Raw genomic sequence first — 26,274 nt, 5'->3', positions numbered from 1 at the left:
CTAAGCAAACAGTCGAGCCAAGCCGGCGGCCGTGCGAGGCAATCCTCTTTAAAATTCAAATCCACTCGAGTGGGCCAACGAGGCGGCGTACGCGTAATTACTGTCAGCAGCTGGCCATTTACCCCAGACACGGTTCGTCCCTGTTCGTCGCTGTCCTGTACCGTCCCTTCGTCGGTGACCCACTTCTTGAGGTCTGGCTCTAAAGTTTATTTATCGCCCTGCCCCTCGCTGGTGTGTCAACACACTCGCGTGTCTTCTGGCCAGGCCAACAGCCGACTCTGTCCAGCCAGTGGCCACATACCAGCCGGTAGTAGGTAAGTATTTCGGCTATAGCTGGCAGAGTGTATGGTATGCAAATCGCAGCTCCGAGCACACAGACAGAGCAAACAGAGCCGAGAGTTGGAATTAGTCAGCGCGAGCGGCGACGTGTGCCAAAAAGCAGAAATATACATAAATTAATTGTGAGCCAAGTGGCAGAGGGGAGCAGCACATGTATGTAGATGTGTGTGGGAGGCAATGGTGACGGGTTTTATACCCTGAAATCCAATGAAATTCCATCACTAAATGTCACTTGTCGGCTGCCCCACCCAGCTGGCTTTGCTCGACAGGTTTTGCATTCAAAAATTATCATTTAATAAATAGCTTCGGCTGAATATTCCCATAAAGTTATATATTGTTAAATTTCAAACGTTAATGCTACCCTACTTTGAGTTGTTTTTGGACGAATATTTGGAATTAGTTATAATCATTCATTGGAGTTTACACGTTTTTGGTTGGCGCATTCATTCATTGCTTTGAATTCAATTCGATTCAATTGGAGTGTTCATTGGACGAGCCATATTCGGTGTGGCCATCGGCCCACAATTGTGAGTCTGAGCTGGGTCTGGCTCTGGGTCTGGAACTGCGACTGGGTCTGGTCGCCCACGCACTGCAATATCAACGATCTGTGCGACTGTTTGCACCCTGTTTCCATTCACGCCTCCTGCCGTACTTTTATTGCCGATCATAATTTTCCTATATTTTGCTTTTGTTTTTTTTGCAGGCAGAGCGACAACCTCGCATGACTCATCGGTCTAAGCGGTCTAAGCCGGGTCTACGTTCAAGCGGCTTACTCGCGTCATCGCCTTGTCTGTTGCCCACTCACCACCACCACCAATCGCCGTCGAATCGCATCGAATCCATCCAATAGAGTCCGTCCCCCGACTGATCTCGACTATATTTGGCTATGTCGTCAAACGGTTCCGGAGAGGTTCCGCTGCGACCCTCAAAGCTGGGCGATATGCGGGTAAGAGTTAATGATAGACCAATCTCGTTAGAGGAAGTGTGTGTGCCACATACATCCCCGTCCCGGCCACTTGTGCAGAGTAATTTGCTGCCAGAATTAGCTAAACCAACCATTTGGCAATGATCTTGATTGTGCCACATCTTCGTTCAATTTCCGTGACGGTTCCAAAAATGGTTTGAGTTGTGTGTTTGGCGGAGTTCTAATTCGTATTTTGGGATTCGCTTCTCTCGCTGAAGTTTCCCAGCGCAAAGCCAGCCAATTAAGTTAGTGCCTCGCCATATTTGGGAATGGGTCTCGTCTCGTCTCTTGACACGACACAATGCCATCTGTTGATGACATACACTTGGGGGCGTAGGTGGCACTAGAATTGTAAAGCCAAGGGGAGGAATACGTCTCTGTCCTGCGAGCCCTTCAATAACCATAAAGGGTTGACATTAAACACACTCAACCACACAAACAGCATGGCAAAGGAACAACAATCCATCAATCAATTTATTTACCTTGGAAAATTGGTCGAGCGCGCGCGATTTTAATCGCTGATTGGAACGGTCCCCTCCCCGTGGGTGGTAAAGTCCTTTGTCACCTGAGCTGCGCTGAGCTGAGCGCTTCCTTTGTTGCATTCAACAAATGCCGAACTGGCTTGCTCTCTCTCTCTCTCTCTCCCTGTCTGTCTGTCTGTCTCTTTCTCCCATTGAATATATGTGTGTGTGTGTGTGTGTACCTGTGTGCGCCCTGAGCCACATGAGCCATGGCAACCACAAGCCTGGTGGCAGCCGTTGCAGCCATTGATTTTTGTTGTTGTTGCTATTGGCATGCAGCAACAACAGCAGCAGCGAGGAGGAGCAGTGGAGGCGAGGCGAGGCGCAGGCTAAACAAAAGGACAGCAGGAGGCTAGAATTTCTCAAGTGTCCGATACACAAAAGACTCGCTCTCTATTATTCGCCGATTCCTTTTACGATTGGCAGCAGAAGCAGCAGCAGCAGCAGCGGCAGGTGGCCATGGCCGGTCGCTTCCGAAGGCCACCACTACAAGCAGTTAACCAGAGGAATACAGCAACAGCTTTATCTATAGCTAAAGCTAGAGGGAAATACGAGTAGCAGAAGGCGGAGGGAGGAGCATGCCCGCACCCACTACAACCCCCAGCCCCGGTCACTATTTTGGCCCACCAGCGACGGACAAAGTTACCTTTGCCCAGGCGGGTCGTGTGGCACGGGGTTTTATGTACTGGCGGCACGTAAGTGGTGGGCACGGATTTGTGCCAAGTGGTGAAGCGGAAAGTGGGTGGGTGTGGTGTGGTGGTGCCGCATGTCGCATCGTTTGCCCCGCAGAATTGACAGGCACAGACAAACACAAAAGTACACACACACAAACAAGCCTACACATGTGCACCTAATGACTCCACTCGGGGGAAACGGACGTGCTAATGTCCACCACAGTTGACACGCGCCTCTTGGCCGAGCATGTTGCAAGCGGAGGAGTACGAAGAGACATCCTTCAACGGCAACGGGCTTGAGTCGGAATCGGAGTACTTGCAGGATCATATATTGCCCCTCAAGCTCAATGAATCCTGGGCGGCCAGGCGGTTAATGGAGGCGCTGAGTCACCTACCACCCAGCGATACCAATGGCAATGGCAACAGCAATTCGGCACCTGTAAGGCCACCAGCAGCAAAGGGGGCATGGCATCCAAAACTCCACCACACAACTAAATCTCTCTCTCTTCTCTCTTTGCTGAATTCTCATTGCAGATGCGCTTTCAGAAGGCGGAGGAGGAGCGTCGCCGAAACCTATTGACGGGTAGGCCTGGTGGCAATGGTCTAGCTACTGCTGCCCCAAGCGCTGTTTCGTCTCGGCTCGTAGGCAACGGCAAAGTGCGCCAAATGTTCGATGAACGGCGTCGCGGCGCTGGAATCGATCGAAGTAATCCACTCAAGCCGATTGGCGGTGGTGCCACCACACCGCCAGCGCAGCCCGCGCGCACCCAACCGACGGTTCAACGGCTGATCAAAGATGTCTCCGCCATGAGCCTAAAGGACAAGCCAGTCTTCAACAGACGCTTGACCAGTGATAGCAACAACAACAGCAACAAATACAATCCGGCGGGAACTGTGAGTCGCTTAAAGCCTGTGATTACGAGAAAAACGCCACCGCGTGAAGTGGAGGCAGCCAGTCGCTCCATTGCCACCACTCCGCGCAGTCCCATGCCAAAGGCAACGGCCAGAGCAAAGGCCCCGTCCAGTCGGGAGACAGCGGCAGCAAGTAGTCGCCAGTCGCCTCCACTGATCCGAAAGGTGAGTATCCCACATCCATCCCACATTGCCTTTGTTGTCCCAACAAAAATATATTCATGTTGTTCAACTTGATTCCATGTTAATCCGGTTCAGGCCGTAGCAAAATCTCCAGTCCCCAAGAAAACAATGGTGAGTCGTCGTGAGGTCGGGTGCCAAAATGGTCGCATGCTAATCAAGCACTATTCTTTGACAGAGTCAGCCGCCTCCTGAGGGTACGTCCCCGTGCCGATACTGCGGTCGCCACTTCAACACGGATCGATTGGGCAAGCACGAGGATGTCTGCCAGCGCACCATGACCACCAAGCGCAAGATTTTCGATGCCTCCAAGCAGCGTGTGGGCGGCACTGAGGCGGAGAAGTTTACCAACAAGAAGGGCAATAAGGCGGCTCGCTCACAGTCGTCGTACAGCAGTGCCGCCCAAGTGAAGGGCCTGGTTACGGGCGTAAAGAAAAGCAACTGGCGGAAGAAGCACGAGGAGTTCATACAGACGATACGATCTGCGAAGCAGGCACAGGCGCATGTGGCCCGCGGCGGCAAGCTGAGCGATCTACCGCCGCCGCCGCCGTCGGAGAATCCCGACTATATTCAGTGTCCTCACTGCGGCAGACGCTTCAACCAAACGGCTGCGGAGCGGCATATACCAAAATGTGCCACCATGATACACAACAAACCGCGTCAGAACGGACCCGTTCCCATGAAGAAGCGCTGACCCAGAGGTGGGTTCGACTATGAACATGCCCAGACGTTTACTTGTGATAAAGCAATTTTTGATGAATGAAACAATGCTGAACTTATCTTTAATCGAACTGTAGTTCGGACGGTGTTGGGTATGCCCTAGTCGGATAACACTTCGACACTGTTGTCATCTTCGAGCTGCGTCTGCTCAACAGTGGCAGTCGATCCAGCAGATGATTTTTCACGTTCGATAATGGCCTTGACGGCATCGGCTGCCTGGTTCATCTCCAGGCCCTCAAGCATATAGGCCCAGTTTTCCAGCGTGGCATCGTCATCCTCTGAGATCCAAGTGCAGAGCATTTTCGAGCAGGCAACACTGGCGGTGGGATGCTCCATTTGATAGAAGAGCAGTTCGTCATTGGAAAATCCTATCTTTTTGCCCACCTTCATCCAGGGCTCGCCAATCAGCGGTGCCACCTCCTCTATATGCTTGGCGGTAACCATCAATGACTTCTCATGGCCCGGGTCCTCTTCCACTTCCTCGACAACGGGATCTGTGTCTTCCACCTCGAGATCCTGTTCGGGCTCTGCTTCTTGCAGCGCCATAGCTGCCTCCTGCTCACTTTCCGCGGGCGTACTTTTTGCTGCCAGACCGTTGTTCTGCTCTGATGCATTGCTGGACACCGTGGTGGTTGGCTTGGGTTCCCTATCGCGTATGAGACGCTTGCGCACCTGCTCCAAATAGTCGGAAATCTTGCTAGACGGCTGCGAGGGCGAAGTGAAGAAATGGGGAGTTTGTCGGGCAAGCAAACGCAGGGCACGCCACTCGAAGGCTGGATCAATCTTATCGTGGGGCGATTCCAAATACGTTTCTAGCAGCGGCAGGAAGTTGCGCTGCTCACTTTTGCAGGCCTGCAAGTTGTCCGGCGAGTAGTTCCACAAACGGGTCAGGTTCTCGCTAAGAAAGAATTTCCCCGATTACTATTGTGGAGACCCAAGGAAGCGGGATGTACGTACTTGCCAAGGAAAAACTTGCCATTACGAGCAGCGTCACGCAGTGAATCGCCGAGTGGACGCTTTGGTCGTTTCGCGGGTGGGGGCTTGTTTTCCTCCTCGTTCGTTGGAAGGTCCTCCGGCTTCTTGAACTCTTTGCAGCCCTCGTTCTTCCAGTTGTTCCACATCTCCTCGCGCACCAGCATATGGTGAACCGTTCGGGCAAAGCGCCTGCCATATGGCGGTGTCTCCTCCAGAAGTTTGTACACACGCGGCTCTGTGTCTTTTATGAAATCAGCCTGTTCGGCTGTCAGAGTGTACGCGTCGCTGCAACAGGACACTCAAATTATTCATGTTTCTTGAGCCACGGAAATGCCGTCGCTGAAGCCTCTCACTTACCTTTTAAACTTGACGCTAACTTGAAGATACTGAAAGAGTATGAGGAACTGCACAAGGACGGCACGCCGGAAATTCGAATCGGAGAGCTGGAGTGCCAGTAGCTTCGGATTGGTTAGAAATTTGGCAAAAAAGTGATTCGCTTTGCTCACGGTGGATGCCACTGCGGCATCCACAACATCATCGTCTACATCCATCGCTTGATCAGCCTCGCTGCCGTTGTCACTGGTACTCGGACGCACGTCCTCCAGCTTGAAGCTCGCAAATGACTGCAGTATGTTCTCCGCGTGCTGCAAAGGATAATCATCAGCCATTCTAGCCATCAGATTAAGCGTCGCTTACCATGTGAAACATCTTCCACTGCGCCTTGCCGTAGCACTGATTGGGATTGCGAAAAAAGTCCTGGAGCGACCAAAATTTGCAATACAGGTCATAATCAATCTTGAGGGGGATATCCTCGGCAGTGTCCTCTAGCTCTTTATTGTCAGTGTCATCGTGATCCTTACTATCCAGTCCATACTCTGTCAAGTTGTCCAAATTGAACTCGGAGACAATGTTCAGGCCAGACCGCTCGGAGAACGGAAAGAACTTTGAGAGGAATAGCAAAATGCGTCCGCAGAAGACTGTGTTCTGAGTGCGGGACAGGCGTCGCAGAAGATCGTTGCACATTCGCAATATGTTATTTTTGCAAGAGGCAAAGAATATCTCCTCCTTCCAGACATCCACCAGCTCCTCCACAAACTTAAAGATCTCCTGACACCTATCCAGAGTGACTACATCGAATGTGTCTATAAGGAGCACCACGGGAATGGTGTTGGACACGATTTCAGCCCGAGTGGCTTCCACCGAGAGACGCACAAGATCACCGATCCGCTTCACGTCGTCATTTAGGCGTTTCATGAGGAGCACTCGGAATGCATGGTCCATGGGCAGACGCTTGTCGTGCTCGGAGTTGGCAGTGTAGCTGTTGTACTCCTTGACCAGCATCTCCACGCTGCTGTCCGTGATGGCCTTTTCCAAGGCATTCTGTAAATATTTGCGATTTTGTTTATTGCCGGTGTCGCTGTTTCGGCATCTTCTTCGATTCCTCACCTCAAACGCTGTTTGGAGCGCAAAGTAATTTGCTGACTTTGCCGGAAGCTTGACGGTCGCTTCTGTTGCCGTGCTCATTTCAAAATTTACAACGATTACGACCCAGAAACAATATAAAATTTATTGTTTTCACAATCAGTGTGACACTTATCAATAAAATATACCGCCTGGCACACAGAAATATACCGAAATATACCTTCTCGTTTTCATAATATACCGTAAATATACCGAGGAGAATAAACGGACTTAACACACTTAACCCCTCTAGAGTCAAACCGCGGAAAATAAGACTTTTTGGAAGTTCTCCTTAAAGCTCCATTCCTCTTACTTAATTCACAAAAAAATGACCACGATAGATTTCACCTAAAATGCGTAAAAATTTTTCAAGTTTCATAATAATCGAGCGTAAGTCGAAATCCCACTGGTCGACAATGTGTTAAGCATTCTCTGTTCATGATCGAAAATCATATTCCCCGAATTTGATATTCGATTTAATAATACAAGCTAGTTAGAACCCTCTTCACTTAAAATATAATTTTATGCAATAGATAAATACATTTTCTACAAGATTGGTTATTTTTGAGAACTCATTTTTGTGTGATTTTTAAGAAAATAAGGTTTAGACAGAAAAGGTAAACAAAAATGACCACTAATTTAATTTTGCTACGTCAAGGAAAGGCCAAACTGGTTCTTATCGCCATCCAAACGGCCGCCCTGAGGAAATCCGAGGCGGAGTATAAGCCAGGACAGAGGTCAGCAAAACATTGAGCTTGGCACAGCCTGAGGTAAATACTTCCGCGTGTGCGCCATGTCCATTACCGATCATCTAAAAGTATGGGTTGACAAAAGATCTGCCACAGATCAAGTCATTTTCAGGAATACCATGATCGCTGTCTCAATGAAACTGAATTGTGTCTGCTGTAGTCGTGTATTGTTTCTCGTCTCCTGGTGGTTGCGCTCTCTATGTTATCAGTATCATTGACAATCAAAATTGACTTCGGCACATACTCGTAATTTCCCATTTAGAGCAAGGTCGCAGAATTCTCATAAGTAGGGCAAACATTTTTTCCAGCCACAATGTTATTCAGAGTCATAATCTCAAACTGTGTAGCCGCATACAGGAAGATCATGCGCTGTTCTGGCTATATCCGTCTTATTCTTCTGTGGTTTGCTTTGGGCACTGCCTACGAAGGAACAGTTTTCGGCCAGTTATATGAAGGAGGCGGCTACTACTATACACCATCCCAGCTGTCTTATCCTGGTTACCGTGGGGCCAACTATAGGCAAACGCAAGGACCAAGGCCGCAGCAACATCAGCGCTCGTATAAGGATATCTGCCGGTTGGTCAATACAAATGGATTCACTAATCCGGGCGGAGTGCCCAGGTGTCCGTATTAGCACGAGTACATTTATAAAAAGTAATTTACATTTTCAATTTGGAAATTTGACTAAGATCAATAAACTAAGAGCAAATAGCGCTTAATTAGGTTCCTAACAGTAGGGTGCTTAGGCTAGAAACAAACTTTACATTGTGATTACAAATTCATAGCTTTAGAGGCGCCATATGGCCTGTTGTTTACATGAACTATTCCCTAAACGACAAAGCGAAACTCTTAAGTTACACACCGAATCGTGTTCCTAACTAAAACAGACGCTTTTGAACAATGTAAAAGACACAAACAAGGAACAGACAAAATGCAAAGAATACCAGCATCTTGTCGGTGCATTCGCGTCTACCGTACTTTTTGAGCAGCTTTCCGGACATTTTGATGCTACCGGCTGTGTGCTGCAGCTCGTCGCTTGTTGCCTCTACATTTTGGGACGACGCTACTAGGGTCTCTAGCGTGACGGCACTTTTCTGTGTTGTCTCTGACAGATGCCGCGAAATGGCCAGCATCTTCTCGGTTACATCGTTCTCCTGCGACACCAGACTTCCCTGGTTGTGTCGCGGCCTCGCTGTGGTGCGCTGCCGCAACTCACTCTCGCCAGTGATTGCCATCAGCTCCTCTCGGTTGGCTTTCTCGATCTCCAGCATTGTCGCTACATTTGCTTTACGGAATGCCTGCAATGTTTTTGAGAACTGATCCCTATGTGTGTCTACCTCCTTGGCCAACGAGGTGTCGGCCATGTCCCGTGCCCAATCATCCAAGCGCTCGATGTTTTTGCGAATGGCCGACAGCTTTGCCCGTCCAGCTTCATTTAACTCCTCAAGCTCGACAATAGTGGTTCTACTGTTTACTATGTCCTATAATGTTGTTACAATATTAGACTTTCGAGCTCTGGTCCGTGTTTTCGTTCACCTACTCACCTACTACTCACCTGTATAATCGCCTTGGCTTGCAAATTGTTGTCGATGAGGTCTTGCCGAATGGACTGCAGCGTGAATTTATCCTTGTCCATGTCCTCGGTTCAAGCAATTTTAATTTATAATTTTTGTTTTGTTATGGTGACGTGCCGTCAGAAACTTTGCGTGTAAGCCAACACTAGTTCTATGGCGGGAGTCGGTATTTTTTTACCGAACTGGTTATTTTTTAGTGCTTTTCGTTGCCGGCAAAATAGTTAGTTACTTTAACTTCAGGTTTATTATTGACTTGAATGATTTCAATCAACCTGTTAAGTGCGTGAACGTGAATGGTGCGGGCTGCGGGCCAGGAGTCGTTATTAATATTGTTTTTACCGTCTCATATTTTTAAGTGCCGAATTAAATTCCATTCTTATTTCAGTATTCTTCTGAGGGTCGACGGTATATTTTATAGATCTGCAGTCACACTGCACTACATGGTGCCGCAAAAAGTAAAATTACTAAATTAAATTAAAAAAAAAAAAACTTGGCAGCACCGCACATCTTTCTCGTGCTAAAATATAACACTGTTCTAAAAGCGCGAGTGTCTCTTAAGTTTTGGGCCATGGCAAACTCTTCACGCTCTTTCTCGGTAAGATGACCCATGTTTGTGCGCATTACACCTATTTACATATTGTGTTCAGTAGAATTTGTCAAATCGTACGTTTTCGATTGACTTGCCATTAGATGGCATCACAGTATCCCATCACGGATCTGCCTCAATCGAAATAGACGCGTCCTTCAACGGTGCCAATTCGAATGGTAGCGAGAGCTCCACAGCAAGCTTCAGTTCCAGTTCTAGCCGCAGTAACAGCACCCGGTCCAGCTCCACTTCAACAACCGGGATCTCTAGCGCTGGGTCTACCAGACACGCCACTGGCAACATCTCGGAGAATTCCGACATGGACAGTGTGGAATATAGTGTGAGCTTCGAGGATACACAGTCTAGCCCGAATTTTTCCATCGACATATCCCAGGTGGAGGCTGAAATAGAACGCAGTATGTTTAAAGCATCTTAAACCTAAACTAAAGCAAGGGACTAATTGTCCTGCCTTTTTTAGTAAATCGCTACTGTTCGGAAGTAGTCTCCAACATTAGCTCTGATACCAGTGGGTCACGAAACTCGACACCAAGGACGGGCCGCCGTAATTTTCACTCTGTTAACAGTAAGCCAACCATTCTGCGTACTAAGGTCCTATGAAGGGCAGCAATTATAATGTTTATATTTTGCTACAGCAACACCAGTGGAGGTAATAGATTTGCTGAACGTGGACGATTCATATCGTAGAACTGCAGTTAATCGGGTACCAGAAGCAGTGATCGACTTGTGTACTCCGCACAGACCAAACATCCCAACAGCAACGATTGATTTGGATGACTCCGATATTGTCCCTACCAGTCGGCGTCGTAACCATGCTAGCTCCAGTACTCCCACTACAGCTAGGGCTGTGTCGGTTATCGACGACTGCGGTCCGTCGAGTCCGAAGCGCAAGGCCAAAGCCCAAAACGTGTCTACGGATGATGTCTACAAGTGCCCCGTTTGTTTGGAAAGCGTACGCCAACGAGAGCCATCGTCGACCAAATGTGGCCACGTTTTTTGTCGCCAGTGCATCCAAACTGCCATAAGCACCACACACAAATGTCCAATGTGTAACAAGAAATTGAGCATGCGCCAAACAACACGTATTTATTTGTAAACCATTATTTCGATATATATTACCAATTACCACCAATGCTCTGCGAGTCAGCTGGGCTTCACACTGAATTTGCATTGTTTAGTTTTAGCTCTGAAAGTAGCTTCATTATAATATGTTATAGACAGCAAACAAATGTTCGTAGTTGTCATTTTCTTAAGTTATTTTGTATTCCCTTATAATTAGATGTACTGAATAATCCAAAAAATTTCCTTTGTCGTACTCTGTGATATTTTTCTTCTTTGCGTTGGGGTTAGGGTGCACATGGACCACCAACCATCTGTACAAAGTGCTGGGTGCTGGACATGAATTACAAGCTGCCGGTTATCCCCATCAAGGGCATTTTGATTGCCAATGGGAAGTATACTCCAAGTCCGCCGGAGGAGGAAATACGGGATCTATGGATACTTTAGCCGTTTCTGAAGATGCGGATGACTGCGGTACTGGAATTCGTTGTACAATACGACCAAATAAATCAATTCTAAAGTTAGCTGTGCTAAACATTTCTTTCTGGCCACAATACTTAAGAAATCTACAACTGTGCTGTAAGTTACATTTCATTTGAACATCGCGCCTTTCTAGAGATGACAAATACTTATCAAATAGCACTCTGACAAAAGCTCTCCACTATATAATTATATATCGTTTCCGATTTGTCACTCGACAAAAGCTGAAATGTTTGAATGCGAAACATTTATGAAATTCCAAACATTTTTTCCAAAACATCAAGTTTAATGGCGGCGCACTTTTTTTTTGAGAATGAGCTATATACCGATATATATTTTGTATGATATTTATAATATATATACGATAACATGGTCAATTTTGCTCAAATATTTAAAAAAAAATCCCGGGATTCCAAACGGGATTTAAACCTAGGCCACCAGAATGGAAATTTTTAAATTTTTTCCAGATATATTATTTATATTATTAATTTACTTTTCTTTTATTTCCTTCCAAAGAGAGAGAGAAGAGAGAAAGTGACTAGACTATAGTGGAATATAATGTTGTCGTACTTTACGTACTTTATCTGCATCAAAAAAATTCAAATTAATTGATGTAACCCTCATTGGAGCTAAGTACTCATATACAAATGGAATTTCAGCATTTCCAATGCGATTCAAATGTGAACCTGTTTGTTATTGTTCTGCGGTCATAAGCCGATTATGGCTGCATCAAATCAATAAAAGCAATATCGAAATCAAATAAATCTCAAATAGCCAGCAAAAGTGTCGGGCGGGGAGACTGGAGTTTAAGGACGCTGCACGAATTGAAAAACCAATTTTATGAATTCGTATCTCTGGCACGTAATCTTTATGATGCAATCGAGTATGCAATGCTTCGCAATTAATTCTTACACTGGATCGAGGGGGACTATCATGCTACGGGACAATTCGCAAAGATTTGATCAGATAATGCCCGACTTAATTGCACGGAACTGGCCGAAATAACGGGTAGTGAGGGGGTACTGGTACCTCACCACAAAAAATTTCACCATGAGTCAACGTCCAACCCTTAGGGCAACCCCAAAATATCATATGAGGGCGTATTATTTTTGCTTACGCATCGATTGGTTTGACATCTAACTTCAATAAGGTTATCCCCCCATTGGGTAACTCCCCAAAGGCCTCCCCGTCTCCCACAAATTTTAACTAATTCAGCTTAAAGCGCTCACTCGGAAGCTGGCTCACTTAAAAGACCCGGACTCGACCCTTGGACCCATGTGTCGCCATCGTCATCGTCTGTATCTGATCCTGCTCGTGTCCCCATGTTTCTTGTCTGCTCGAGGGTTCAAAGTTGTTGCAAAACCAAAAAAAAAATATATTTTTTATTAAAATTATAATGCTTACTCAGGAATAGGCAACGGGTTGGGTTGCGGTTTTCCCTTTTTGGGGGTTCCTTGGGATTCCTGGACCAGCCGGTGCAGTTGCATATGTTGAAAGGTACACAAACAGTTCAACCCTTGACGTCCTTATCCATCCATGAAGTACTCGTATGGTGAATCCCCAACCCACAGAACTTCGATACATTCTGCACTTGAAGTTAAACTTTAGGAATATTACGATGAAAACACAGATATTCAGCTGGGATCGCAGTATTTAAAATATATGTATGCACATATATGCCCCTAATTATATAGCCATTTTCGTTTAAAAACACCATACCAAACAATTATAAAATTGCTTTATTAGCTCATGTGCTCATCGCCTGTATCGAACAGAAAGGTAATCGCGTTCTCTCCAATGTTGTTATTGCCATCGACATGCCATGGAAAATCTTTATGTGCTCTTCAGGAGGTCCTCTACGAATGAAAAACTTACATTTGTATCCGCGGTGGGGCTCGCGCTCATGCCAAAGTACCAGCGCATTGCCAGCATGTAATCGCCCGTTGGAAAGGGTAGTGTCAGAAGCTCAGGCCTCAGATAAAACCCCTTTACTATTTGAGATCCCTGGTAAGGAATTATGCAGAATGAAGTTGCATGAATATAAGATTTATAGTTTGAGGAACATACCATATACGGACATGTATGATTAACGTTGGTAAAATCTTTGAAGAGACCGTAAACTATTTTCATAATTGGGTCATACTGTTGCCTCATAAACCGACAGGCATCAACATTTCTCTCTAATAGCCAGGGCTTAAACCCGTTTGCCTTTTTGTAAAGCTTAAGGTGAATTTTCACCCTATTCGCAGGGTAAACGACAGTCGCATTCATATTGAGGATTACTTTACTTCGGCTGATTGCCTTCAAGCGACAGTTTTGCCATAGCACCCAGGATTTATTGTGGCTCTCGCAGACGACGTTCGTAAACCTGAAGATGACTGCATTCTGTAAACTTTGTCTATTAATTTATTAATTAATACTTGATTGTAATATCTTTATATTTACGTTGACGTTTAGGTTCAATATTAGAAATATTCCGATACAAGCGCAGAGCATCAGTTCGGACCGCATCCTGCTCTAGACTAACTATTGTACCCAAATTATTGCCGCATGGGGGATTCATTGAATTGATATATTCATATTAATCTTAGATTTGTTTTTTAGATAATTAGCTGTGCACAAACCTCTGCATAATTATTTTACGAATGCCTATTGGCACGGAAAAGCCCAACGAATAATAATAATAAACATGACTTAAGGTTTGATTTACATGAATATTTATTTATACTGTTATACTGTTTCTGGAGCGTTCTGTTTGTGTTCCTCATATGAATCGATAAAGCGCTTAAAATTAATTAGAAAAAGGGTAATTTGGGTAATTAGCACCACGTTGCCAGCCATGATGTACATATGTGTATAAATACATATGTACGGGCTCGTGGTAAAAATATATATAAAAAATCCAGGTTAATATTTACATACATTTGTAAAGTTAAACTTCATTTAATAGCATATATATGTATCAACTAAGTAAGAATGGTTCAAAATTGGACTTCTGAAAATATATATTCGTAGATTTAAGAATCATTTGGTCGACGGCATAAACATCTTACTTTCAATTTAAATCCAAAGGTAGTTCTATTAGTCGATAAATTGTTGGAAAATGCTTGGAAATTTATAGTTTGTATTTAGTAATCAACTTTAAGTTGTAAACTATAAATATAATGTGATTAAAGCATGGATGATTATTATATTGCTTCTGCTTTTGTTTGAAAAGTGGAACTCGTTTTCGCGCAAATCTATTTACGCATGAACGAGTCGGTAAATTGTATGTATGTACATATATACATACTTATGTACTCACATAGAAGGCGATACTTAAATATACATATATATAATTGTCCATTTGATTTAGGGAATATTTGCATTTCAGTAGATCGAATTATAATTATTTTAATAAAAATACAAACATACATTTGAAAAGGTTGAAAAACTGGGACATACATAGATACTCGTATGTTTTATTTGCTTAGCAGGAGGTCCTCTACGAAGGAAAAACTCACATTTGTATCCACAGCATTTTTGTCAAACATCCACTGCAAAGACAGCAGGTAATCGCCCGTTGGCAGGAGAAGACCCAGGAGTTCAGGTCTCAGATAAAGGTCCTTTAAAATTTGATGTCCCTTGGAAAGAAAAATACAATGTAAAGGGTGTGTTAAAATATAAAATCGATAGTTTTTGAAAAACCTACCACATACGGACATGTATGATTTATGTTGGAAAAATCCTGAAAAAGACCGTAGACTATTTTAAAATATGGATCATATCTGGTTCGCATATAGCGACAGAGATCCAACTTTCTGTCCACTGTCCAAGGTCTATAGCCGTTTGCCTTTTTGAACAGCCTGCAATGAATGCCAATGTTGTTGGTTGGGTACAATAAAGTTACATTCATATTGAGGAGAACTTTTTTTCTATTGACCGCCTTCAGGCGACAGGTGTTGAACACTGCATAAGACTTGTTGTAGCTCTCACAAACGAAGTTCGTTAACCGAAAGGTGATTGCATCCTGAAAACGTGGTTTATTAATATTCGATTAAATAAAATTTATCGAAGCCAACACTTACATTAACGTTTACTTTTAATATTAGAAAAAATCCGACTAAAGCACACAACATTAGTTGGGACCGCATTTTTCCAGCTTTTGATTGGAAATAACATTTAAAACACACTAGCATGTTCTCTTATGCCAAATCTATTTCCGCATGAACGAGTTATTTAATAGCTTATAAATTTATATACATTAAACAGAACACAAATCACTGCATAATTTGTTTTAAATAAAATATCTAGTCACCCGATTTTCAGCAGATTTTATTTTTTGGTTTAGTTGCTACTAAATCGTTACCTATAATAAAAAAAAGACTTGAAAACATTTTATAACGGGGACAAATTTTTTATTTTCTATTCTCTACGAATGAAAAATTCGCATTTCCCTTTACAAAGCGAGGTATCTGGAAAGTAATTATTAAAAATTAAGACCGAGTACTAAAAGAGTTATTGTGGAACACCTAATAATACTAATTATAATAGTCTTACCGTACATCGAAAGGGTTAGTCAAAGTTTAAAAAGGACTTGAATTTAAAATTGGGTAAATGCGTACGCAGTTCAAAGCAAGGGGTTGGATATTCTTTTTCTTTTTAGGGTTCCCTTGAACAGCTAGAACAGGGAGTACTGAGCAGTCCCCTGTAGTCTCTATCCATGCATGAATTATGGGAAATATCTTACCCAGAATTTAACCATATTACTTTAATAGCAGCGCAGTGTGTGCACAAAATGTTAATCATTGTGGGCATCATTGTGGTGGGGACATTGCAGACATTGGCGAATCATTTAATCTTTTTATTGAATTGATTCCCTTCTCAGTTGGGGTCAATCGAAGGGATTTCTGGAGACGTACTCGCATCTGGCTGGCGAACGGACATGCATAAATCTAATTTTCAATAGCCTTTGTCTGTGTATGCAAAACGACATGGGCTTTGGGCCTGTCATAACAATTCCATTAACAAGGACAGTCAGTCTGTCTGGACTGTGGCATATTTATGAGCTTAGGAAATTGAATTGAATTATTCAGAGAGCGACAAAAAAGGAGACAAGACCCAAATGCACATGGAGATTGTATCAGTGTCAGCGCCCGAGCATCAGTGTAATGGATTGGCAAGAGAGTTTCCTTCCATTTCTATTTAGAATGCCCGCCAACAGATACGATGTACTTCCTCCATCTTTTTGGCACCCAAATTGAAGTTAAATGGATTTCATTTGATTCTGTTAGGCGGCTGGGGATATCAACTAAACCAATCAACTAAATAATGGAAAACATTTTGTAAAATGCCCAAAAACCACACAAATGTAGCGGCTGTGGTGCGTCTGTCTGGCTTGGTTTGGTCTGGTTGACGCCACACGCACCATGAAGCATAATAAATCCAATTCGTATCTGGACTAGATCCCCAAAACGTATTTACAAGGGGTTGATATATATTTAAATTAACACCCAGGGGCATCGGTGGTGGGACGCAGGAATGCTTAAAACCGTTGGCATTTCGGTGGTTGAATGAAGTCCGGCAATGCCTCTTTCCTGTTGCCTTTAGTCCCGCGGCACAGCTGGTGCACATTTGGTTCTGTCTGTGGGAAAAATTTGTTGCTCGTCTTTTGACATTTAGTTTTATTTTATTTATTTTTTTCGCTGTAGATTTTCATCCGATACAAATGAAAATGGAAACTTGAGTATAACTATCATACTATTAAATTTTCTTTTGTTTTAGTTTTAAATTACATAATATTAAACTAGATGTTTACCATAGATGTTCCTCTTTGCCTTCGTTTATTTCATTCTTTGTCTGCTTGACTGCTTTCGCCTGTCCTGTTTGTTTCCCCTCTCAATTGTCTAGTTTTGTGGCTTATGGGCTCAACATGTGAATAAAAGCGTGTCCATGGGATGCAGAGTTTTGAACCAAAAATGAAATTAGCAAGTGTTCCAGGAGTTGGAGTGGGAGTGACAGAGAACGAACACCTTGGAAATGCAACCATAGTGCAGCAAGTACGTACATATAAAGTTTCACTAAACCGAACCACACATATATTATAGTATTAAATAAGGGGACTGCACATGAAGCTGGACTGCAACAATTACATGTATGGGGGCGTGTGTGTTTGTATGTGTATTTGTGGGGTGTTGGGGGAGAAATGTGATTCACATGTGGTTGAACATCGAATAATATTTGAAATGAATATTGTTTGTTTGCTTTTTGCTTTGTGGAAATGGGTTAAGTTTTGTTTAAAATGTTCTTGATTTCTGTTGATTTGATGTTGATCCGCTTTACTCCTTGCGCACTGCACGCTTACGTGTAGATTTTGTGGTAGTTTCCTATTACAAAAAGAACAAAAAATTACATTTAATTTCCAATTTAACGTATTTTAAAGCATATAGGAGAGACCCACCTCAGTCTGTGCGGGCTCATCAGAACCCTCGGCCTCCTCCGGCTTGGCCTCCTCCGGCTTGGTCTCCTCCGGCTTGGTCTCCTCCGGCTTGGTCTCAACATTATCCTCTAAATCAGACTTTTTATTCTTCTTGGGACTAGCGGACAGCGGCGTGCTTTCCTTACTGGAATCGCCAGCAGCTCTCTCAGACGATGGATCGCTCTCCTCCTCCTCTTCGGGTGCATCATCGGGCTGTGGCGCATCGGTTTTCTTTGCCTGAGCAGCAGCGCGCTTGGCAGCGTCCTTTAAACCAAAAGATTAGTATTAGCAATAAATAATAAGGAAATAAATTACAAAGACAAATAAGCAACTTTACCTCTTTCTTAGCGCCACCAAATCTACACCAAATGGTGACAAATACGAATAGCACGACAAAGACGACCAGGACAAGGCCCGCAACCACGGGATTGGCCTTGGCTAGGTCGACTACCTTATTCACGAATGAGTCCTACAAAATGGAAATGGCAAATAGCAATAGCAATAGCAATAATCGTGCACATGTGCAAAGGCAATGAATGTGTGTTTAAGTAGCGTGTGGTGTTCTGAGTAAGGACGCAGCGCCAACCTCTTTGGCGCGACGGTACAGATAGAATATGTAACAGCTGGCCGGAATCAGCAGGTATACGAAGTACAGTGCCCACCATCCAGGCTTGTAGTTCATGCGACGCATTAGGCGATGCCACAGGGTTTTCTTTCCGTTTGCGGATGGAGGCATTCGATTAGAAAATCATTCGATTTCTCTGTGTGTGTGTTGTGTGCGTGTGTATGGGGTGGAGAAGACGTGGCAGTTAACTTACCGATTCACGATCAATGTAGCGACGCTTGATATCAAAACTCATGGCTGCAAAATCACGGGCCACCGCCACATCGTCGGTGATGATCAGATTGTCGAAGAGAATGTCGCTAGACATGGACCACAGCTCCAGACCAACAGCGCTCTACGATGGAATGGAACAAGCGTGTTATTATATTGATTAAGCAAGAGAACATCCAAACCAGAGCTTACAATCGGTGTCATGCGGAAGGGCTTCAGATCTTCAAAGAAATCGGGATTGGCAATCTTGCGGGGCGACCACTTGCCCTGATAGTTGGGATTGTCAATGCTCGGTGCACGCCACTTGCCCTTGTAGTTGGGATTGGGGATGAGCGGAGCCTTCCACTTGCCACAGCCAACAGCCTTCTCACAGACGGGATTGTCCACCAGCGGTGCCTCCCATTCGCCATCAATTTCGGCATCCCAATCTTCGGGCTTGCTGGCCGTGGGATCGAATATCATGTCGGGCTCATCCTCCAGCCAGTCCTCGGGCATAACAGCATCGGGATCGGGCAGCTGGGGCGGTGCATCCTCATCCCAATCACTGGGCTTCGATGCTGTCGGATCTGGTATCTTCTCGCGCTCATCCCACGACACTGGCTTGTGGTCATTCGGGTCATCGATCTCTGCTGGCGGATTAACGGCCGGCTTAAAGTCTGTCAGGAGGGAGCCCTCGTTGACGATTTTGTGATCCACACGAATCTCGAAGCTGTTGTCAGGATGCACGACCAGCTGATACAAATGGGGCAGCTTATCCTTGAAGAGATCGTCCAGGCGGTTCCTGCAAGCGTAAAGAGAGAGAGCGAAAGTGAATGACCGATTGACCGACCGACCGAATGATGCCAGCAGCTGTTCCGCATGCCGCGGGGGTAAAAATAGACAGACAGACCCCAGTGCCGCTGCGCCAGCTTATCTCCCAGCGGCAGCAGCAACAGCAGCAAACGAACCCCCAGAAGACACACACACACACACAATATAGGACCTGGACTTACTTTGGTTTGTTGCAATGCTTCTCGGTGATGGTGCCGTTAATTGGATTGACGTGACGGAATATGAAATGCAGTTTCACATCGTTCCCGCACTTGTCCGGGCCAAACATGATGGTGTAGGGTGTCTTGTCATTGAACTACAGAGCAAACAGCATAGAAAATATGACGCATTGTGGGGGGTTGCTCGCATATGGGCGAGGGGGCGTTCACTTACTGCCTTCAGATCTTCGGTTTCCTTGCCAGCGGACAGAAGCTTGATGTACGAGCCGCCACAATCTTGACCCTCCTGCAAAAGCAAAACCAAGAAATTGGGTCAAAGAATGCGATTTAAGGTTTGGGGGTGGAACAGTAGTAACAAGTATTAATTGGATTTGTCCAGCCGTAGGCTGATGCAATCCACACACAGAATTTGCATATCTCTTTAGTCAAGAATGGACGCACCTGCAGCGTGACCTCATATTGCACCACCAGCGGTTTTTCTGCCTTAAAATCGAACTGCTTGCGAAGGCGCGCCGAAATGGCTGCATGCTTTGCCTTCGATTTGAGGACCAGTCCCTTATCCTTTGCCCAGACAATGCGTTGCGGTGACTCCCAGGCCCAGATGCCATCGTACTTGGAGATCTCCTCGGCAATGTCGTCCTTCTTGGCCTGCGAGTTCACCCACAGCTTGCGCGACTCATCAACAGTATCGAAATGGTCGGCAAAGTGGAACTTCTTTGGCTCGATCAGAGGGCTCTCGTAGACCAGCTCCTCATCGGCGCCGACAGCCTCCTCCTGCATGAAAAGACACGTTGGTGTTAGATAAGTGAAGTTGCGATAAAAAAAGATACGACCACGCGGTCGCTTAAATGTTGACACACTTCCCAGCGACAGATAATGGGCGAGGGAGGGTGGGCTCGTATAAGTTGTGCGTGAGGTTTTCCTCTGGCACATTGGGAAAATGACAGATAAATGTTAATTGGAGGGCCATAAACAGCGGGTGGCCGGCCCGGCCGCCCCCCTCAACAAACATTCTAGACGCTTCCGCCACTGACGTGTACTTTTCTCACCGGCTACCCCCGCCGGACCACACATTTCTGCGATATCACCGCCCTGCTCTCACCTGAACATCTTCGACTATGCCATCCTCAAACTCGTCGGCATCGACACCGAACTCCACATCGGCTGTCGCGGACAGTAGCATGCTGCAGGCCAGCAGCAACGCCAGCGTTGCGCTGCTCCCCCCGAATTTCCACTGCATTTTCCTTCCCGATTAGCGGCTGCTGCTGCTGGTTTTCTGTTTCAACCACCTCCCCGGCACGGAACTCGTGTTTGTGCGAATGGTAAAAACACTTTTACTCTGCTGCTTTTTTAGTGGTTTGCTGCTTGCGTTGCTTTTCACCAATTCCCTCTAACTGCGGGCGCTGCGGAAAAACGAGAATCGAAATCTAGCACAACGAACTAATTGAAATTAAGCCAAATTAAATTATACTTTGCTTCTTTCTCGCCTACTTGGACCGCTTATCGAAGAAATATACCGAAATATACCTTCCTATTTTCAAAATATACCGTGAAAATACCGATGAATAAATCGATCTTAACCCACTTGGCCCCCTCTTGTTAAAAGGGTGAACAGCATGAGTCATACCGTGGAAAACAATACCATATGTAAAGGCTCCTTGTAGCTCCATCCTCCTCTTTACTCACAAAACAAAAATGACCACCGACATCTTTCACCTGTAATGCGTATTTTAAAGTTACATAAATTTTGTAGAAATATTAAATACCCCCCTGGTCGACAATGGGTTAACGTTGTATTTTATTGATTGATACCATATTCCATTAATTTGATATTCAGTTTAATATTACTAGCTAGTTGGCCATCTCAGCCCTAAACATATAATTTTATCCGATAGATATATCAATTTTCTACAAGATTGGGTAGTTTTCAGAACTATTTTTCATTGGATTGTTTACATAATAAGGTTCAACCAAAAACGGCCAAAGCATAAAACGTAATGTTGACTAAATGTGACGTCAGTGTTGCTGATCAACCAAGTTTCTTCTATGCGTATGGCTTTGGTTTACCATATTTCCTTTAATTAATGTTAAATTTGTTGTTCCAGGCTCCATTGAAACATTAATTATGATTTTATTGTAGATTGACATGTTTTTTACTCAGCACTAAAAATATAATTGTAGTCAATATATGAATTAATTTTTTACAAGATCGATGATACATATTTCTTACTCAATTATTTATAAAACTTATTTAATGAACAACTTCCATAAAACGGCAATCATTTAAGCTCTTTGATATTTGATAAAGTGTTGCTTGTTGGCGCGTCGATTTGATCTCGTATATGACACTTGAGCATGTCCTTCTTGCGATCTTCGATAAATAGGAAGCCATCTTGATCAATGTATCCTAAATCTCCGGTGTGGAACCACTTGTGAGAGTCGCGAATTCTACGCGTCTTCTGTGGCTTTCCATAATAATAATCAGCTTCGGATGGCTTTCCATCTCCCTGAAGATGATCTCCCCAATTGAAAGGTGCGATGGGAAAAAGTTTGATCTTACGTCCCCACGTCAGATCCTGAGATTTGCATCATAGTTGATTTCCGGCTTGTACGACATTCTTCTATCAGTTCTTGTATGTTTAATCAACTGCTGGTGGTTCGTATCTGTTGACTTTCTTATATAGAAGCGAGCACACGGATTTTCTATTTGGTGCATACAAACGATAGGCACGACATCAAAGGATAAGCATAAACAGCGTTGATAAACTCAAACAACAATTAGACTCTTGAAATTGAACCATTAAACTTATAACTTTTCTTTATGCGGTGGGTAGAGGGGAATGAGAGCAAGAGGATCTGTTCTGGAAGAATACTGGACAGTATGTATTTTCGAATGTGTTCAATATTGAGCATTTTTTTAGATTTTGTATAAGTAACGAGCATTTGTTAGATTAGTAAAATTGTATAATACTTTCAGCCTTGATTAAAAAACGTAAAAGGGGCTAGAGTTTGTAGATTAAAATAAATTTACCTGTTTAGTGGTTGTTGTAAAAAAGTGAATACTCGTTTATCTCTGCCCTGCTACCCATATATCATTGATAGAATGAATTGCCTCCTCTCATTAGAAAACCAATAAATTGCAGCATATCAAATTTAAATAAAATAAAGTAAAAAAGTGTACTTGCATGTTGGCAATTATTTTAAAAGCTTGCCGACTCAATTAATGCTCTGTCATGGAAGTTGCTAAGCCCCGCAATAAACTTGATGGGAACCGAGCGGGTTGGTTTGGGTTGGGTTCGGCTCGGCTCGGTTAGCAAAAGTTTACCGCTTCTATACCATAGCATCGGTGCCACAACTGACAGTTTCTGTTGTACCTACAACAAACATTTGTTTGCAACTGCATACAAAAAGCTTTCTGTTTAATGGAATATTTAACACAATTTAAAAAGTTATTTTCTTTTTTTTTCTAAAGACAAACAGAGACTCGGAAGCACACACACACGCATGCCAAAAGGGCTGAGCGGGCGTGGAGGTGGGTTGCATTGCAGTAGCCCGAGAAGAGAGAACTTTTGTGGAGCCTTGGACGTGCCGCAGGGCTGGAGAGAGAACTACACTAGTGCTCAACACACACACACACATGGGTTTTTTTATGGAAATTATGTAATGACAGTTAATGAGGGTACTACATAAACAGGCTCGCAAACACCCAAACCCCATACACCCAGTCTCCAACCGCCCGTACTGCACCCGCGTACTGCACCTGTGCATAATCATCTGGCTGTGACTGGGGGGGCTGTGTGCTGGGGCCAGTGTTGTCAAGTGTTCTATTAGCTCAAGTAACAACAACGAGGGCAGCTTACCAACACTTGTGCTGAATTTTTGTGCTGATGCTGTTGTGCGATGCACCAGAAAAGGAAACTGCAAAAATTAAGCTAACTAAAAGAAATGTGAGGTTGCAGGAAGTAGCTTTGCGAGTCGAAGATATACATACCCTTGTAGAACAATCGTTCTATAGCAGTACCTATAGGTCGTAAAGTTTAGAAGAAGAAGTATCTTTGGAAAGTTGTAGACAGAAAACTTTTTGGACAGACAGGCCCGTTTAATGATCAAGAAGCAATATCAACCCGCCCTCTGGCTACATGTAACATAAATCTGCATGAATGCTACATTCCCTTTCTCTACAGGATTACCGTGTGTCAAAAAAATACTCAACCTATAAAGAAAGTATGTGCCAAAGAGTACGTCTCCCATGGTGCTCCTCTTGTCTACATGAATTGCTCAAAAAACATACTTAACACTAGGAACACACACACACACACATACATACACATACTGTACATATAGAAACTCTCGCCCATTAATGGTGGGATATGGTGAAGGGTACAGGTGTACAGGGTGACGGGACTTCAATGTTGATGGCATACCAAAAAAGTTTTGTTCTAAGCTTTTGGACAGCACCGGCAGAATCTCAAACATTTTCACCTGCAAGCGAATAGCGGAAGCAAGGAATGGGAGGACGGTGAGGAGTAGGGGGAGGCAAGGTGTTTCACCAACAGAGGCGGAGGATGTATCCATATGTGAGAGAAAGAGAGAGAGAGAGAGAGTATCAAAACATATGAAGGAAGCGCCGCTACAAGCGCACGAGTTCAACTTAGTGTGTACTTAACTTCCGTTACATGGCCGCTCACTCACACTCACAAATACATGCATACACCCTTTCACACGCATGGACACACCACACTCACTCACACACAGATACACTTTCGGCTGCATATGTATATGTTTGTTTGTTTATGCCAAAAGTGTTGTAAAGTGCGGCGCTTTGTCGGCAGGAAGCGCTGAAAATTTATTACCGGACAATTTTGCCAGGGGATAAAAAAGAGCCGACTGCGGGTGGGGGAGGCTATAAGCGCACCAATGGAGGGGGTGAGGGGGGTCAGTGGTATACCCACATACTCAAGTACACACTCACACTCACACACATGCATATGCATAGTTTTCTGGCCGTAAATGTATGCAAACATGCCTAAAAAAAAAAAAAGAATGTGGAACAGTGTTAGTGTCGAGATGGGGCGGATGTTGGGAAGGGCAGAATGGTTCTATATAAGCAGGCGGGGCCATTTTCCATTAAAAATTCAAAATGCCCGACGCCCGGCAATGGCCGAGGAGACGCCTGCCTGCCATTAACACCACACACACCCCCCCACACATCCACGAAAGTGTGTGTGTGTGTGGGTGTGTCTGCCTGTGTGTGTTTTGGGCGTGCTGGTGGGGGGTTCCCACTTCAGAGTCTCTTTTCTCTCTTTTGGCCTTTCAACACCTCATTTTCTCACCTTTCAAAGGTGTTCTGAGTGTTCTCTATGTGCCCTGTCTGTGTGTTCTGTGTGCCATGCCCAAGAATTTGCACCGCCGCGCCGTTAAAACTGAATTGATTTGTTATTCATGTTTTCTGACTTATGGCCAGCACTTTTGGCTCTGCGCCTACCTACCATTCAATTGACGTGGCCCTGGCGCCCGTCTTTATTTCATTTTATTTATGTGTGTGTGTGGATATGTGGGGGTAATGTGTGTGTGTGTTTTTTTTTCTTCTGAAAATAGTGAAAATTTAATGCAGGCAGTGCGCGCTTCGATTCAGGAACGGTTTTGCCGAGGTATCAGAAACAGGGCCCCAAATTTGAAAAGAAAAGTTTTGCCAGTCACGTGCTGAAGAGGCTCACAGCGATGTGTTTGTATTTCATAGGTGGATAATCTGATGACTGATTAATAACTATACATCCGAGGCTTTCTACTGTTGAATAGTTCTGGAGAACCAATTCTCTACCTTTTCCTTTGAGAGCCGCTCCTGATTTTACCTGTAATGGCTATGTGTGGACGGGGGTGTGCAGGTTTTACTCAAGCTGCTTTTATATGTATTAAACTGCCGCAAGGGGAGCATTTAGTGCATGTTTTAAAATAAAATAAAAAAGAAAAAAGAACGGGAGGGGGGATACAAAAAATCGTTGTATACTCTATGCAAGAAGAGAGTTGCTGATCCTTCCCATGAAGAAGATATAATTATATCAAGATTTATTTACCATTCTTCTGCAAGAGAGGGTTATGCCTGCGCTCTTTGAAGGGTATATGAGTTGTATGCAGGGCAAGAGGAGTAGCAGTGGTGCTACGTTCACAAGTGGCCAATGGGGCAGGTAATGGGAACGAAGGCTCGAATGAATTAACATTTTAAATTTATTTTTTCCCCTTTTGGTTGGTGAAAAAAAAAACATTTTAATTAAGCAGCGGTTGGCGATGTGCACAAGTATACAAGTGTATAATTTCCGTTTAAATGCAATAAGAAAAAATCTGTTCAAATTATTGGATTCATTCAGGGACCCGACAAGGATTCTCCTGCGGAGTTGAGTGGTCATTCAGCTAATTCGAAATGTATTCAGATTTCAGGCCATTAACTGCCATTCATAATCAGTTGAAGATTGAACTTTTCAGCGAATTAAAGCCGCATTCTTTCGGCTAAATGTTTCATTTACTTTTGGGATACTTTTACCCAAAACAAACAAACTAATTTGCATGCTATATTGTGCCTTTACCTGTCCCTTTTCACTTTTTTTGTTTGCGGGCTGACAATTCTTTTTCTGAGTTGGGGCAACAAAAATCCCTAAATTTTAATCACCTCAGTTGACAAGTCAAGACAAATAAAAGCGGTTCGCATCACTCCTTTTGTGAGGATCTCTCGGGCGTGAAACGACCCACCAGCTACTCCGGAACGGGGTCCCTAGCCCCTGGGCTT

At 44.3% G+C, this 26,274-nt stretch overlaps 8 protein-coding genes across 11 annotated transcripts; 3 read left to right on the top strand and 5 right to left on the bottom strand.

Moving 5' to 3' along the window:
* LOC111066543 (zinc finger C2HC domain-containing protein 1C) lies at positions 1–4,376 on the top strand. 3 transcript variants are annotated; one of them, XM_022355255.2, is made up of 5 exons: positions 1–314; positions 1,043–1,285; positions 3,033–3,575; positions 3,669–3,704; positions 3,769–4,376. In XM_022355255.2, the coding sequence occupies exons 2-5, from the start codon at positions 1,226–1,228 to the stop codon at positions 4,282–4,284; spliced, it is 1,155 nt and encodes a 384-aa protein (XP_022210947.1). In that variant the 5' UTR covers positions 1–314; positions 1,043–1,225; the 3' UTR covers positions 4,285–4,376. The 3 variants fall into 3 exon arrangements, with proteins under 3 accessions (XP_022210947.1, XP_022210946.1, XP_022210945.1); XM_022355254.2 differs by lacking the exon at positions 1–314 and adding an exon at positions 661–866; XM_022355253.2 differs by lacking the exons at positions 1–314; positions 1,043–1,285 and adding an exon at positions 2,731–2,937.
* Positions 4,303–6,898, bottom strand: LOC111066542 (THO complex subunit 1). Its single transcript, XM_022355252.2, has 5 exons — positions 6,732–6,898; positions 5,982–6,665; positions 5,643–5,929; positions 5,268–5,570; positions 4,303–5,208 (listed from the first exon to the last, which is right to left on the bottom strand). The coding sequence occupies exons 1-5, from the start codon at positions 6,807–6,809 to the stop codon at positions 4,410–4,412; spliced, it is 2,151 nt and encodes a 716-aa protein (XP_022210944.2). The 5' UTR covers positions 6,810–6,898; the 3' UTR covers positions 4,303–4,409.
* Positions 6,899–8,094: 1,196 nt separating this feature from the next.
* On the bottom strand, positions 8,095–9,215 carry LOC111066545 (vesicle transport protein SEC20). The gene is made up of 2 exons (XM_022355257.2): positions 9,051–9,215; positions 8,095–8,976 (listed from the first exon to the last, which is right to left on the bottom strand). Exons 1-2 carry the CDS (start codon positions 9,129–9,131, stop codon positions 8,374–8,376), a joined length of 684 nt encoding a protein of 227 aa, XP_022210949.1. The 5' UTR covers positions 9,132–9,215; the 3' UTR covers positions 8,095–8,373.
* A 258-nt stretch (positions 9,216–9,473) lies between these two features.
* Positions 9,474–10,106, top strand: LOC121405541 (vitellogenin-2-like). The gene is made up of 2 exons (XM_041596410.1): positions 9,474–9,664; positions 9,720–10,106. The coding sequence occupies exons 1-2, from the start codon at positions 9,638–9,640 to the stop codon at positions 10,089–10,091; spliced, it is 399 nt and encodes a 132-aa protein (XP_041452344.1). The 5' UTR covers positions 9,474–9,637; the 3' UTR covers positions 10,092–10,106.
* A 26-nt stretch (positions 10,107–10,132) lies between these two features.
* Positions 10,133–10,988, top strand: LOC111066544 (E3 ubiquitin-protein ligase complex slx8-rfp subunit slx8; the record flags this gene model as incomplete). The annotated part of the gene is made up of 2 exons (XM_022355256.2): positions 10,133–10,238; positions 10,309–10,988. Coding segments are annotated over 2 exons (567 nt in total), but the record flags the coding sequence as incomplete, so codon positions are not given.
* Positions 10,989–13,045: 2,057 nt separating this feature from the next.
* LOC111066684 lies at positions 13,046–13,723 on the bottom strand. Its single transcript, XM_022355487.2, has 3 exons — positions 13,658–13,723; positions 13,280–13,597; positions 13,046–13,216 (listed from the first exon to the last, which is right to left on the bottom strand). Exons 1-3 carry the CDS (start codon positions 13,721–13,723, stop codon positions 13,046–13,048), a joined length of 555 nt encoding a protein of 184 aa, XP_022211179.2.
* An 848-nt stretch (positions 13,724–14,571) lies between these two features.
* On the bottom strand, positions 14,572–15,435 carry LOC111066646. Its single transcript, XM_022355395.2, has 3 exons — positions 15,280–15,435; positions 14,904–15,221; positions 14,572–14,835 (listed from the first exon to the last, which is right to left on the bottom strand). The coding sequence occupies exons 1-3, from the start codon at positions 15,388–15,390 to the stop codon at positions 14,674–14,676; spliced, it is 591 nt and encodes a 196-aa protein (XP_022211087.2). The 5' UTR covers positions 15,391–15,435; the 3' UTR covers positions 14,572–14,673.
* Positions 15,436–17,356: 1,921 nt separating this feature from the next.
* Positions 17,357–21,042, bottom strand: LOC111066602 (calnexin). 2 transcript variants are annotated; one of them, XM_022355338.2, is made up of 10 exons: positions 20,965–21,042; positions 20,596–20,896; positions 19,935–20,267; positions 19,708–19,779; positions 19,497–19,630; positions 18,697–19,285; positions 18,488–18,628; positions 18,256–18,381; positions 17,652–17,933; positions 17,357–17,577 (listed from the first exon to the last, which is right to left on the bottom strand). In XM_022355338.2, exons 2-10 carry the CDS (start codon positions 20,731–20,733, stop codon positions 17,530–17,532), a joined length of 1,863 nt encoding a protein of 620 aa, XP_022211030.2. In that variant the 5' UTR covers positions 20,734–20,896; positions 20,965–21,042; the 3' UTR covers positions 17,357–17,529. The 2 variants fall into 2 exon arrangements, with proteins under 2 accessions (XP_022211030.2, XP_022211028.2); XM_022355336.2 differs by lacking the exon at positions 18,256–18,381 and adding an exon at positions 18,007–18,138.
* Positions 21,043–26,274: the final 5,232 nt, after the last annotated feature.

Source organism: Drosophila obscura, unplaced genomic scaffold (genome assembly GCF_018151105.1).
Source record: "Drosophila obscura isolate BZ-5 IFL unplaced genomic scaffold, ASM1815110v1 contig_150, whole genome shotgun sequence".
In the NCBI taxonomy this organism is placed as follows: domain Eukaryota; kingdom Metazoa; phylum Arthropoda; class Insecta; order Diptera; family Drosophilidae; genus Drosophila; species Drosophila obscura.
The sequence above is the reverse complement of the archived record's forward strand: the minus strand, read 5'-3'. Positions and strand labels throughout refer to the sequence as shown.

Coding starts and splice junctions, on each gene's coding strand:
- LOC111066646 (XM_022355395.2), bottom strand. CDS start 15,390: ATGCTAGTGTGTTTTAAATGTTATTTCCAATCAAAAGCTGGAAAAATG. Junction 15,222..15,279: donor TATTAAAAGTAAACGTTAAT/GTAAGTGTTGGC, acceptor CCACGTTTTCAG/GATGCAATCACCTTTCGGTT. Junction 14,836..14,903: donor ATCATACATGTCCGTATGTG/GTAGGTTTTTCA, acceptor TTTCTTTCCAAG/GGACATCAAATTTTAAAGGA.
- LOC111066602 (XM_022355336.2), bottom strand. CDS start 20,733: ATGCAGTGGAAATTCGGGGGGAGCAGCGCAACGCTGGCGTTGCTGCTG. Junction 18,629..18,696: donor CCTTCCGCATGACACCGATT/GTAAGCTCTGGT, acceptor ATTCCATCGTAG/AGCGCTGTTGGTCTGGAGCT. Junction 17,578..17,651: donor ATGAGCCCGCACAGACTGAG/GTGGGTCTCTCC, acceptor TTTTTGTAATAG/GAAACTACCACAAAATCTAC.
- LOC111066542 (XM_022355252.2), bottom strand. CDS start 6,809: ATGAGCACGGCAACAGAAGCGACCGTCAAGCTTCCGGCAAAGTCAGCA. Junction 6,666..6,731: donor CGCTCCAAACAGCGTTTGAG/GTGAGGAATCGA, acceptor AAATATTTACAG/AATGCCTTGGAAAAGGCCAT. Junction 5,209..5,267: donor GGCAAGTTTTTCCTTGGCAA/GTACGTACATCC, acceptor ATTCTTTCTTAG/CGAGAACCTGACCCGTTTGT.
- LOC111066684 (XM_022355487.2), bottom strand. CDS start 13,723: ATGCGGTCCGAACTGATGCTCTGCGCTTGTATCGGAATATTTCTAATA. Junction 13,598..13,657: donor TATTGAACCTAAACGTCAAC/GTAAATATAAAG, acceptor CAAAGTTTACAG/AATGCAGTCATCTTCAGGTT. Junction 13,217..13,279: donor ATCATACATGTCCGTATATG/GTATGTTCCTCA, acceptor ATTCCTTACCAG/GGATCTCAAATAGTAAAGGG.
- LOC111066545 (XM_022355257.2), bottom strand. CDS start 9,131: ATGGACAAGGATAAATTCACGCTGCAGTCCATTCGGCAAGACCTCATC. Junction 8,977..9,050: donor AAGCCAAGGCGATTATACAG/GTGAGTAGTAGG, acceptor ACAACATTATAG/GACATAGTAAACAGTAGAAC.
- LOC121405541 (XM_041596410.1), top strand. CDS start 9,638: ATGGCAAACTCTTCACGCTCTTTCTCG. Junction 9,665..9,719: donor ACTCTTCACGCTCTTTCTCG/GTAAGATGACCC, acceptor TGTGTTCAGTAG/AATTTGTCAAATCGTACGTT.
- LOC111066543 (XM_022355253.2), top strand. CDS start 2,746: ATGTTGCAAGCGGAGGAGTACGAAGAGACATCCTTCAACGGCAACGGG. Junction 3,576..3,668: donor CGCCTCCACTGATCCGAAAG/GTGAGTATCCCA, acceptor AATCCGGTTCAG/GCCGTAGCAAAATCTCCAGT. Junction 3,705..3,768: donor CAGTCCCCAAGAAAACAATG/GTGAGTCGTCGT, acceptor ATTCTTTGACAG/AGTCAGCCGCCTCCTGAGGG.